Source organism: Nyctibius grandis, chromosome 11 (assembly GCF_013368605.1).
Source record: "Nyctibius grandis isolate bNycGra1 chromosome 11, bNycGra1.pri, whole genome shotgun sequence".
Taxonomy (NCBI): domain Eukaryota; kingdom Metazoa; phylum Chordata; class Aves; order Nyctibiiformes; family Nyctibiidae; genus Nyctibius; species Nyctibius grandis.
Window position 1 is genome coordinate 6,012,316 of NC_090668.1, and position 13,637 is coordinate 6,025,952.

At 43.9% G+C, this 13,637-nt stretch overlaps 1 protein-coding gene across 1 annotated transcript in view; it reads right to left on the bottom strand.

The window, feature by feature from the left end:
- Window positions 1-11: 11 nt before the first annotated feature.
- NPTN (neuroplastin) overlaps window positions 12-13,637 on the bottom strand; it is a 54,347-nt gene continuing 40,721 nt past the window's right edge. The window contains exons 4-8 of the mRNA XM_068410617.1: window positions 13,399-13,532; window positions 11,685-11,958; window positions 2,536-2,557; window positions 1,610-1,683; window positions 12-1,148 (exon numbers count right to left, since the gene is read on the bottom strand). Coding sequence (XP_068266718.1) covers window positions 1,623-1,683; window positions 2,536-2,557; window positions 11,685-11,958; window positions 13,399-13,532 — 491 coding nt within the window. The 3' untranslated portion in view covers window positions 12-1,148; window positions 1,610-1,622. The remainder of the gene's footprint in view (window positions 1,149-1,609; window positions 1,684-2,535; window positions 2,558-11,684; window positions 11,959-13,398; window positions 13,533-13,637) is intronic.

Here is a 13,637-nt window from a genome sequence, read left to right on the forward strand (position 1 = left end):
AAAAGTCTCAATGCCTTTTTTTTTGGTCAGTGTTTTATTTTTAAAAACAGGTGAATCCACTTTTTTTTTTTATACATCATTGCACTTCAACAAATACACAGAACACAAGTTCATGCATCTACAGTTACGCACATCATGATAACCCTGTTAGGTCTATTTCTACAATCTTTAAATCATGAGAAATTACAGTGTTCAACTAAAGAGGATAACTAGTTGCATAGAATATCACCATGCTGTAACATTTCATCATTTAAACAAACAAAAAAAAAGAAAATTATAAAAGTTTGCCTGAATTGAATGTACAAGAATATGTTGAACACATCAGTGCAAAAGGATTTGAGAATTTACATGAGTTAACAAAAAAAAAATTCACTTAAAAAGCAATCATATATATATATTTATAAACTGAAGTTCTGTTTTTGTTTCCAACTGCATTCCACCACGTCGAACCATTCCAGCTTGTGAAGTCTGATTATAGGACACCCACCTCTCTATAGGTTAAGCCCTTAAGATAATTTCCATTTATATTACTTCTCTTAAGTACCAGAACAATAGAATTCTCTCAGCCATACAGTAAGGAATGAATATCAGCAGCTTCAAAATGAAACACAATTACTGTCTTTTGGTTTTCCCCCTCCCTCCCCCAAAATATAAATATATACTGTATATATTTTTTTTTTTAAAGTTTCGCTGTACTTTACAAAAAAATCTCACTAGATGGCAGCGGTGCATTTGAGAGCTTTGCCAAATTTTTAACAGCTACAAGGAAGTAAAAAATGGCGCATGCGTGAACCGGCTTTACTACTTGTCATGTTTGAATAGATGTGAAGGAAAAAAAAAAATCAAACCAAAAAAGAAAAGAAAAAGAAAAAAGCAACATTCACAGCACATCAAGCCCAAAATAGTTTACACCTTCTACACTGAAGCATTATTAAAATTTATCTGGCTAGGTTCATCCTTACAGGAGAGGCTAAATAAGGCATGCTTTAGACAGTCATATTGTTGCTCACTTGAAAAGGAAAAAAAGAAAAAACAAAACAAAACCAAAAAAAAAGAAATCAGACAGAACTGGAGTTCTAGAACCAAGAGTTCCAACCCTTAAAATTTAGCAGGTCATATTGCCATCAGTCTCTCAGAAACTTAAAGCTCTACAAAAGAAAACGAGAAAAGGCGCTAGTCAATGCCTGGCAGCAGTGTGAACATCCCGTGCCGTAAGAGCGTGCAATCAAAGCGCTTAACGACCCTCTCGGTCTTAAATGGAAGAGAAAAGATTCCCAACTTTTCTCCTGGATTTAGGATTGGATTTAGCCTCTGGATTTAGGATTGAATGAGGAAAGGTTTGGGGTTTGGTTTATTTTTTAATTAGCAATAGTAGTGATTATGTGGAATTTGACAGCTATGGGATCATTAAACTACTCGCATGGTTTTTATCTCTGTTGATACCCCCCCAGCGCTCTTTGAAGCGTGGCAGGAAGGGCAGTGCCATCCTCTGAGCAGCTGGGGACTCTTTAGTGCATGGGCCGTGTTATGGGTACGCAGCCCAACCACCACAGCTCAGAGGAGGGCTTCAGCCTGCCCCGGTGCCCACGTGTGCGCGAGTCATACTTACATGATAAGCGTTTTTAATTTGTGTTTCTCTGGCGTAAGTTTTTATCTTTATGATTGTTTGTAGAATTGGTTTTCCTGGAGAAAGAAAGAATGAAAAAACCGCACCAAAATCAAGCACAAGCGTAAGAAAAAGAAGTCTTTGTACATACTAAAAGCGTTTCATTCTTCCTCCTAATTCACAGAATCACAGAAACAATCAGGTTGGAAGAGCCCTCTGGGATCATCGAGTCCAACCATTGCCCTGACACCACCCTGTCAACTAGACCATGGCACTAAGTGCCATGTCCAGTCTTTTCTTAAACCCCTCCAGAGATGGTGACTCCACCACCTCCCTGGGCAGCCCCTTCCAACAGCTAATGACCCTTGCTGAGAAGAAATGCTTCCTGATGTCCAACCTGAACCTCCCCTGGCAAAGCTTGAGGCTGTGTCCTCTTGTCCTATCGCCAGTTGCCTGGGAGAAGAGGCCGACTCCCACCTCACTACAACCTCCCTTCAGGTAGTTGTAGACTGCTATTCAAGTGGCTAAAGACAACACGACTCAGATTTTGGGTCCTGCCACCTCCTTGCCCAGGGTAATTCACCTCCTACATCTGTTGGTTTGCTGCCTGCTTTTACTGCTGCCGTTTTACAACCGAAGCAGCTTTTTTTTTTTTTTTTGCTTCTATTTGTAAAAACTCTTCTCAGTTCGGCTGCACCAGGCAGTCAGGGAGACCACACGTGGCTTCAGCACAAATACTTATTTCTAACTCCTTCAGCAACGTGTTTCTCTAGCGAGGACCCTGCAGATACCACTGGTCTTTAGTGCTAACAAACAACAAACCAAAGGGATCTGTTACCATTAGTAGTATCACACCCAACATCAACCCTACATACTGTGAACTCCCATAAACCCTCAGATTAAGCTCAGTAATTATTGTTTTTACTTACATTGGCCCAGCTGGTTCATCATCTGCGGCAAGAATTCCGAGGCAATCCAGGGAAAGACAGGGAAAGGAAAGAGAAAGCGAGTCAGTCTTGGCACCGTACCCTGAGCTGCCAACAGCAAACCCATCTATCTACAGCGTTAAAGGCCATTCCACTCGGGAGTGCAAAAAGATTCATGGAGTTATTTTTTTTTCGGGATTCGAGTTTTAATGGCAGGTATGTTGCTTCGATGGTTTTAGTTAACACTTGGAATGCTTGTCATGAAGAACTGCAACTGTAGCGGACAGATTGTTGTGATATGCTCAAGACTCATCTTGTCCCCAAGTTCCAGTGGTTCAATCTCATAAAAAATAGATGAGAAGACAAACCAACGGTTCAGTTGTAAAATCCTGCTGGTTGTTTTCTTGCGTTGATTTTTTTTTTTTAATACATATATATATTTTTAAGCCATTCTTCAACTGCTGATGGGTAATTACTGGTATATACACAACAGGGTATATACACCATACGCTCATCTTGCCCCACGGATGAGATCAACCTCTACGTATTTGATTTTTCTCGGTGTCTAATTAGAACGGACCAGGTTTAGGAGGAGGTTGAAGGTGCAACGCTTGATTCAAGTATCCAAACCGGCCCTTGGATAGCAGCAGGCGTTGCGCGTGCGTCCGCCAGAGCACAGGGCTCAAAACACCAGGCAAAGTTAGGGGGGTTGTAACACCTCCAGACGCAACAGACTTCAGCTACAGAAGACTGACAGCATTGTTCTGCCTGTGTCTCTTGGCAAAAATATTCTCTTTAAGAATTGGAAAAAGATCTGCCAATGGGTCGTGTTTTGCATTAGCTCTTTCATAACCAATTGAATATTTTTTTTTGAACTATAAACCACCCGATTTTGCTCCCAGGCTGCAGTACAGAAGACAGAAGTGCATTGCAACAGCAGTACAAAAATCAATCCGGAAAGTTAACGCTCCTGTAGAAGTTATTTTGGGGGGACCAATTCAGGACCTGCTGTTTTTGGCACTCAACAGTTGCCGTTCCCACCTTGTGCTAGAGGGATTTTTTTTTTCACTGAAGTCTTTCAGAAACTCTCAGCAGGATTCCACAAGGGTGCTTTAGTGCACATGAAGCAGTTATGGAAATTAACAGTCTTAACAGTGTAGGCATCCGCATGAGCGCACGCTAGGAGTAATGTCGGTCAACAAGGGACATTACTCCACCTGGACCTTCAAGGCAACGGATAGGCAAAGCCACCGCTAGCACAGACAGTGACCGGAACAAAAAAAATAAAAAAAAATATTTCAAAAAAAAAAAAAAAAATAAAGAACTAACCACAAACCAAGAGCTTTACAGCCAAAATAACACACTAGCGACACACCGGTGTCCACAGTAGTCCACTACCAGCAACAGTACACTATCGGACAGGATACAGAGAGAACTGGGACTGGTGAGGACGACCAGACATCAATGTGCTGTTGTATATACAGCGGAGATATACAGAGACACATCGGGTACTCGAACACAAAGCACAGTAGAGTAGATCTAACCCTTCCCTCCACAAACATCTTTTGATGCACCAAAAGATCTGCAAGCGTCTGCGCTACGGACTCGGCACGCGGGGAGGGGAGAGCCTGGGACAGACAGCGAGCCCTTCGTTCCCCCCTGCCCCCAGATGAGTGCTGCTACCGATGCCATGCGGCTTTAACACTCGCTTCTCTCAACTTTCTACCAAGCGTAAGCGACGTCTTTGAGAGTTTGTTTGGCCGGACTTCAGAAATATCCAACTGCACCGTTAAGATCGAAGCTCCCTCTCGCTAGAAAATAACCATTTTCCCTTCTCCCTTAAAATATTTAGGTGCCTGTTTCAGAGAAGTAGGTTTGTGTGTTTAAAAAATAAAAAGCTTCACATTTATCAAGTCTTTTCCTAACAGAGATCCAACGTTCCTATCAGAATACTTATTATAGGGTGGACTGCCACCACACGCCCCCTTTCCCATCTATAACCTAAAGGAAGACCGAGGAAAATTTCGCTGTGCGTTACTTATCCTGGTCAGCCATTTAACTGCTGGAAAAGCATCCCCAGTACGGTACAGACAAAGACCGAAACCTCAGCGAAATCAGGGGGCAACAGAACAACAGAAAAATAAGTACAAAATCAGACTAAATAAAGATTAAAAAAAAAAAAAGCAAACTGAAATCCAAATTAGTTGTGAACGTGAATGAAGAAGTTTTAAGAAAAAAGTGTTAACGTTATGACTTGTGCATTGTATAGACTGAAGCGGAGATTAAACAAACTCCAAAGCATGCAGAGCTCTCACTTACCACCATTTTTTTAAGGGTATGATGCAATTGAAGGGGGGGAAAAAAACAAACAAAAAAAAGAAGTCACAGTAACCGACAAAATATCAATATAACTCAAAACCTTTATGCCACAAGACCTGCTCTAGTAACCGATTGCCTCGAAACCCTCGCGAGAGCACCCTCCCAGTACGCTGCTCCGTCCTGCACCCGAACGGTGCTCCCGAGATGCTGCCAGGTGAGCTCTCATTTCATAACCGACCACACTAAACCCCCTCCTTTTGCAGGGGTTTCCTTTTGAATTCAGATCTGCAGACTCCAAAACCCCCATTCTTTATATAATACAAAATTAAAAAAAAAAACAACACCCCACCCCAACCAGCCAAGCCTTGCTTGTGGGCACAGCGATGACCTTGCTTGGGTTTGCCCTGAAACAGCACATTTCTGAATCGAAAAGGTTACAGTCGCTGCTGTCTTTAATGCATCGTGTAACACGTGTAATCAATCCTTCCCGGCAAAAATAGCTGGACATTAAAATTGCAAGATGATGACAAACAGATTCGCTTTAGCTCCTCCACTTGCATTAACTGTCTGGGAATGTCACTCATGCTGCGGCAGTCTGAGAAGGGGGATGTGCTTTTGTGCCCTCCACTTCACTTTCAGCCTTAATTTTTAAGGCATTTTAGATGTTACTCAGTTTCTTTTACCTCCTTTAGAAAGCTACAGGATTTATTTTTAATATCAAATTAATCTCGTGGAGCCTCTTACGACTGGTGGAAGTTAAAAATGAAACACTCACGGGTACTTCCAGCGCTAAGAATCAAATTTTTTGGCGTCCGAAGGGACTCTACGTTTCTGCTCACGCTTTAAAACCTGCAAAGGAACCTACTCGGAGAGGAGTCAGAACCAGCAGCCTCGCGACGGTTCTTACCCTCAGCCCTGCCTTTACGGACCAACAGGGAACTGGAGCGTTATTAAAATGAAATTTATGTTTAATTCCTGTTCAAAGGGCTTCCTTAACAGGACTATTTTGGAGGGAGAGAGGAAGAAGAGGTGAATGGAGCCGATAAAAATAAAACAGTTGCTCTGAAAGGGAACGAAGGCACAAGTGTATTGGCAGCGGAGACTCTCCGGACGAGATTACTTACGTTAACTGGAGGGATTCTGATCCTATAACGGCATCTAACACATCAGTAAATAAACGCCCAGCGGAGCCAGGCTGCTCGATTACCACTGTGATACAACGATGCTTGCTGTGCGCTGCAGTCTCACCGTGTGCCTGCCTGACCATTCTCTCCCCTTGATGAATTTTAAGCGTGGGAGAGAAAAGCGTGGAGAATAGGAAAAAAAACAACCCCAAAAATCAACTTGTGACAAGATAAACCGTTCCAGTGAAACCATTTTGTTCTTTAAATTACTTACAGTAATAGCAGGAACAGGGGAAAGTCAAGAGGAAAAAAAAAAATGAGTATTAGAAAGAATGTGGGGATATGGATGGAGCTTCTGCAGAGCCAGAGAGGAAAAACATTTACGGGAAGTGTTTGTATTAAGCTGAGAAATGAGAAAGGAAGAATGAAGAAGGAGATGTTATAACCCAGTCACCTCGTGGCTTTGAACTAAAGATCACGTAGAAGATGGATTTTAAAGTAAAAACTGTTTACATTCCTACGAGGGAATGTAGCCAAGAAGTTTTTACTTTCTACTTACCCCAGAATACACCCTTTAAACAGTGTCTTTGCTAATTTTAGGCTCTTTGAGCCACCAACAACAGGAAAAAAACACTTTCTTTAGGAATCTTTGATATCCTACATCCAGGTCACAATGGCTGATCGCTACATCTCTCAAAAATAAGCAGCTTAAGCTATACCAGAGAGGGAACAACAGCTATTTGCTTCCTTTTATCGTCAAGGGAAGTCCAAGCAGCTTGAAACACATCAGCGGTCCCCGGCTGAAACCGTTTCGCCATCGGACATGCAGTGACGTGCCAGCGTCTCTGGCCTCGACATGCCACGTTCATGCAGCTTTCATCACCAAAAGCCACTGGGAACTGCCCGTTCTTCACCCGCTCCTGATTTTTACACAACCCAGCCGCTCTCTGGAGGAGGTATGCGAGCCGTATATTGCTTTACCACGTGTAAAGCAAGTCAAAATTCTCATTTTGAAAGGATGCAGAAATTCAAGCGCAATCTGCCCTCCCTTCCTCCTCCCACACATCGTTTGGATCGCAGCTGCGGGTTAGTGGAGGTCCCCACTGCAGTCACCTCCCGTCCCAGGAATACGAGAATGCCCCTAAGCCATAGCAAGAATCCGCACTGGGCATCTGCTAATGCCATCCTTGCACAATTTCTGGTGGAAATACGGATTTAACGGGTGAAAGTTCCTTTTTCTGCTATACAGCAGCAGGAAAAAAGAAAACAATAATAAACTCCCAAATCTGAATTATGTGGAGGAGGAAATATTAGCAAAGGAGCTACTGAGCAGCCCTGTTCCATGGCAGAAAAAGCAAACAAAAAGACAAAAAAAAAAGCAAGGTCCATGCAAAAAAACAAAGCTGCTGTCAGGAAATGCCAAAGTTAAAGGAGTGCCCTCGCAGAGCTCCTACACGGAGGTACCACCGTCCGTAAGGGCAGCGAAGCCATTGGGAAAGCGTCTCGTAACGCACAGCCCGTTATCCCCCCACCCTCTGAAACCCAAGCGGCCTCGTTCTGCAGCTAAACAGTAAATTGAGAAGAACTGCTCCAAATTTAACCAGGTTCTCTGCCCCCCATCCGCCAAGAGATGAGGCAGCTGGCACGCTAAGCCAGGTAATTTTTAGCCTGTGGAACATGGAGATGAGAAAGAGGGAAAGGGAATTAATTCAGTTGGCTTTATTTTGGCTGCCCAGGTGCTCTGGAAAGCATCCCAGCCACCTTCCAGGACAGAGAGGTTTCTCTCCAACCAGTCACATCCCTCACTAGCAACTGGGTGCTTCTGGTCAGCATCAGTTATCAACAGTCCTTTTTCAGCACTTCTTTGTTTAGACTTGCCAAAAAAGTTACAGCCCTCAAGCCTTGCTTAGATTTTTGTTTTTAGGCTGACACAGCTGTAAGACCTCTCGCTTTTCTATGAAGTTCTTACAAATACCCTCGTGTGTGGATACAAATAAAATCAGTGAAATGAGCGATCTGGTTTGCCCAAGCAATCCTGCTCCAGCTTTCAGCTTGGGCTGGTTTCATCCGAGGGGGTGAACACAGCACACCCCAAAAGGGCTGCCTGGAACTTGTGTAGGCTTAACTAAGCCAGTCCTAGAAACGACGTCACCTGGGTACCGCCCGAGGTGAGAGCTCGGCATGGGCACCAGCACCTCCCAGCAAGAGCTGAAATAAATGCAGCTGAGCTGCGCTTCATCCTACACTGTTATCAGCCGGGCTCTGTGCGGGCTGCAGGGGTACTTCTAGACTGTCGATTGAACAGTTCCTTCAGCTCCAGAAAGGCTTTGGGGTTTCTGTACACAGGGGAAGTTGTCACATTTAGAATCACCGTTTTTCTCCAAAACTTTTAAAGAAGTGACCTGAATAAGTCAGCTTTGCACCAGGTCTCTGTAGAAATCCTCACTCCTGAGATCCTCTCACCACAACAGACATCAGCCAGTACCTCAGAGGAGGTAAAAAACCCTGACTGGATATGGGAGACATCCCCCCTCCCTAAGGTGGGACCCACAGCACCCCATGGGCCACCCCAAAGCATTGCAGAGGGGGGAGGCTACGGGTACAAGGCTGCACCCCAACATTTAGGCTGTTTACTGGTAGCAGACACCTTATCTGCAGGAACAGGGAGGACATGCCAAGCCAAATGATAACGATCCACTAGGCAGGGCTCCAAAGTAAGATGCAAAGTGGCCATCTGTCCTCAAACGCGGCTGGGTTTTTTTGGCTGCTCCTACCTGCTACTCCAGAGCAAAGGAAGAAATCTCATGACATCGAAAGGTCCAGAGTTATTCTGCCGTGGGAAGACAGGGAGGGGGGTGATGGTGGGGAGTATGAAGGAAGCTCAGCGTCTAAGGAAAAAATTTGGAGTGGTCCAAGGACAAAATTCACAGCCCAGCAAGAAGGGCCATCAGTGAGGTTACTCTGCTGACGAGGTTACCCCGTTTTTTTTTTTACCCCTGTTAGCAAGGAGGCACTAACAGCTCAATCATTGCAGCAGAAGCTTCACAGGAAGATCTGGCACAACCACAACCCTCATCCTTAACGCATCAAAATCTAAAAAAAGAAATTCAGAAAACCAGCTGATAGTTGAGAGAGATCACGGCTGTTGCCAAATAATATTTATATTAAGTAATGTGGTGTTTAGACTAATATCTGCCTGAGTTGCTGGCTCAGCTCTAGGCTTGCTGATGTTACCCACTACAGCTCACTGCAGCGTGCAAAGGCGGATGGATGATTTTGGAAGCAGAGAGTTTGAATTCCAAATGATAAGCACACCATTGCATTAAAACATTAACTTTGGCATTTCATAACGATGTATTTAAAATAATAAAATTAAGAATAACCTGAATAAAACATCCCAGTGTGGAAATCAGCAGACTATCAATGATTTCTCACGTATGCATCTGTAAAATGCCCCTGTAAAAACACCCTTACGGGGTGTTTCCCCATCATGCTATCATAGAAAGCTTCAAATGATGTTACAGAAAATGCAAGAGTATCCAAGGGAATGTAAGACTCAAGTTGGCCTTTAGTTGAGAAGATGTTATGCCAATTGCATCTCTTCATCCAGGCAAACCTAACACACAGATAGTGCCTGTGATATGGATTTTGTCCTCCAAGGAAGTGGACAGAGAAAACATCTGTCCACCACAGAGGTGCATCAGGACTCAAAGCTTAGCTGCCTTTAAAAGAATAGCAGACCGAGCAAGCAAATGTAGTAACCTCAGTTACTTGGCTCATCATCTTGGACACCTCCATCAGAGATGGTGAGCCTGGATCCCTCAGGCACCCAAAGAGCAGCCAGAGCAGCCAGGAAAACTTCAGCCTTTGAAACAAACAGGTGGTGAACTCTTCACCCAACGTGTGCTTAAATCGCACTAACGTGGTGGTTGCACTGCAATCTGGTCAAAGCCAATTTCTACTGGATTAAGTCCGTTTGAGGCTTCTCGCAATTAATATCTACATATCAAATTACAATCTGATATCTTGTTTTGGTCCTTGCGAAACTTCATCAAATGAAATTCTGCAACGCAGGGAACGATGAACAGCCACCAAAGAGGTGAAATTCTCCCTGCCCGTCCTGACATCAAATAGGTCAACGTGGCACAGCAACATGGGAGACATACAGAAAACATTTAAATTGCCTTTTTGGAAGTTTTCTGGGCTGGTTGAGAGCCGCTCTGAGGACAAACTGCTGGCAGTATAAACCCCTTAGCACTGCGAAGCTGTTAGTTATGCAGAGGAACATGCAGTACACAGTAAGTTGGGTTGGATACACGCCTAGACCGGTCTCAGTGCATGCTCGGTAAACAGTTAGTAAATGCTACTCAAGTGGGTAAAACCAAAGCTACTTTCCTCTAGGTATGCACTATTTAAGACAGTTTTAATCTGCTACAGAAGTGATCCAAGCCTCAGCCATTCTCAAAGTATTAACATTTATTATCTGGTTTGTAAGATTATTTTTTTCCCTTCTCTGAACCACAGCTCAGGCCCCGTGAAGTCGGTTTTGCCCAAACCTCACAAGCAGATCACCGTTTCAGCACCTCTATTTTCACCCCACAAGGCAAACGTCACGCTGCGTTGTTATCGATCCCTCGCGCAGCTCGACAACAACTCGTCGGTGCTGCACAAGCTGCAACACAGCTGCTTTTGGAAGTTATCTACCGTGCCAGAGGGCTCGTCCAACCCAGGCACACACTAATGGTTCGGTGCTTCCCGTACTGATCCAGCACGTTGCCCTCCACGTACTCTAAAGCACCTGCTCCATTACTGGGACGCATCATGTTCCTACAGCACGATGGCACACCAGCCGCTTCTCACGAGGACTCCTTGGATAGGTTTTCTTCATCAACACTGTAGTAAGCAGCTGAGTAAAGCCTGTTTCTCGATGCAGTTCTTTCAAATACCCATTTGAGCCTCAAACTGCCACTCTCCTTCTTTAAAAGAGGAAGGTATGCTCAAAGATGAAGGAGTTTCTACTTTTTTGTGTACCAAACACAGCATAACTAATTAGTGTTACCATCAAACCCAATAATAAATACCTAATCTTTAGAAGATATAACTCAGGGGCTATTACAATTAGATATTCCAGAGCATTCCTTAAATATAAATTCAGTTACACACCAAAATAAGTGCCCTGCCCTCACCCTTTTAACACTGAAAACATGATTTCTGAAGCATCTCTGCAGTCCCAATCATTTTAAGTGTAATGTCTCCTTACAAAACCTGCCCACTCTCCGTTCCAGATGCCACACGGAAGAGGGAGCACCACCAGGGATCAGCGTGTTTCCAGCTCTCCCCCTGTGCTGCCCTGTGCTCCTTAGGGCTGATGTGCAGGATTTCTCAGGGGTACTACAGCAGGAAAGAGACGGGAGCACCAGACCCACCCTGAGTAACAAAAAGCTTTAAAGGTAATGAAACAACTGCCCTCCCATGCCATAGTCTGAGATCTTGGGGAAATCCAGCGTTAGGACTTTGCACAGCACTTGGACCCTCCGCGCTTGCTGGGTTTAGTGTTTGGAGAGTGAACAGATGAGAAAGCAAAGAGCTGGGAGCAGAACAAACTGCGCTGCTGATCCTTCCTGCCAAAGCCCCACTCTGTGCTGCTGCCACAAGTTTGTTTTGCCTCTTTCTTTTTATCTCCTTACAAGTGGCTTTGAGCACACTTACCGTCTGGGACTTCATCCGGCCGCTTTCTTTTCTCATAAACAACTATGATGACAACGAGGATAACGATTTCTGCCAAGATCCCCAGAAAGGGCCAGAGGGGAGCCAAGTGGCTGCGGACACGGAGGATGGTTGTGACAGAGACGGAGCCGACCTGGTTGGTTGCGTTGCACTGGTACTCGCCAGGATCCTCGTTTATCTGTAGGTTTGTGATGCTGAGCTCAGTGTAGTTGTCTTTATTTGAAATAAAGAATCTTCCGGAGGAGTTGTTGATGTCCTGATAAAAGGCAGAAGGTGGAAGAGGAAAAGAGGAAGAGCTTTAGTAAGTTCTGGTGCCTTTTCATATCTATGTCATGGAAATTAGAAGAGATTTGAGGGATTCTTGCAAAGAGGCTGGTTCCTTAACAGAACAGAAAAACCCACTGCCAGTGTTTGTGTTTCTCTCACTAAAATGAACTGAGCTTCAAAATAAAAGTACACCAGCTTGACTAACAAGCTGTATTTTTATCCTACTTTAACAGTATCAGCCATGAAACACAGCAGTGGTTGTGATCATGTAAGCTCCCATGTCCTCAGCTGGTTTACAGCAGTAACAGGAGAGAGGACACATTGCCTAGCAGGGGACAACACGATTTCAATGTAGAGGGGAAAGAAAGACAAAGCAATACCAGTTAAGATTATTCCACACTGCATTAGACAGCGTTTTCTAACTATTTAAGGTATGACGGCCCTAAAAATTTTGCCTTTGCTGTGTTTTTAAGAGAAACACGCACTGCTCACAGCTTTGTGGGCAGGGCAGCCTAAGCCACTGACTGCTGGAATATTTAGAGAAGCTGGAATTCGAGGCACCATATTCTTTCTACATTTGAAAAAAAAAAACAAAAAAAACAAAAAAAGACTTCCAGAGTTGCTTACATTTAAAAACTAAAAAAAAAAATTCTTCCTGAATGCTAAACTTGGATGAATTTATGCAATAAGTTTACCAGAAAGACAGTGCGAAGGAAAATCTGCAGAACACCATGCAGGGCTCTGACGCCTCACAGCACTCGGTCACTCACTGATACATCACTGTCCCTTCAAAATTTAAGCTCGCACTTAACAGTGAACAATCAACCCATATTATTTGCTTAACATTTTTTCTTCATCTATCAATCAAATTACTACCTCTCTGGCAGATCATACAGCAACGGAAAAACGGGTGGGCTGAGGATTTAGCAACCTCCGGCTTCTCTTCTGCTATTCCAATTGCTGGTCGAGTTTTTTTGCTCACTGCATCAGCTGCCACATGGAAAAAATATGATCGCTTAAACACTAGTAAGTATCACTGCCACATCCTCCTCTTAGGTCTTGTGAGCTCAACCAGTAAAACTGGAAAACAGTTTGAGAAGTTTATAACCAAACGCATTTCTAAATCACATTTCATAACTCACACTTTGCAATTTATTGCAAATACCTTTTCTGGGCAGTTCATAACTTACGTCCAGCAGCAATATAATGAGCAACTGTTCACACAGCAACAATATAAATAACCATTTTATACTCACTGCTGCTGAAATGTTTCAGCTTCACTCACTGATGGATCAGGCTTTTGAGGAACTGCATTTTGAGAAGTTAGAAGTCGCCCTAAATAATATATCCCTAAACCAAAGGTGCTCGTTTCCTTCCTTACTGGGGTTTTTCGCAGGTTACTACATGCCTGACACCCCAGTTTTCTTACCTCAAATACTCCATTGACCTTCTTGCGCCACACCCACTCGGGATGGGGGAAGCCCACAGACTTGCAGTACATGAGTGCCTCCTGCCCCTCGTTTTTATTTTCACTTCGCTTGTGGCCAGTGATGTCAGGAGTAGCTACAAAACAAAACAAAACCTCTGCGTTTACAGGCTGCTCGTTAAAGCGAGAGTTATTTCAAGCTCTGAGAATTTGAACAGAAAATAAGTGACAAGTCCCCTGGA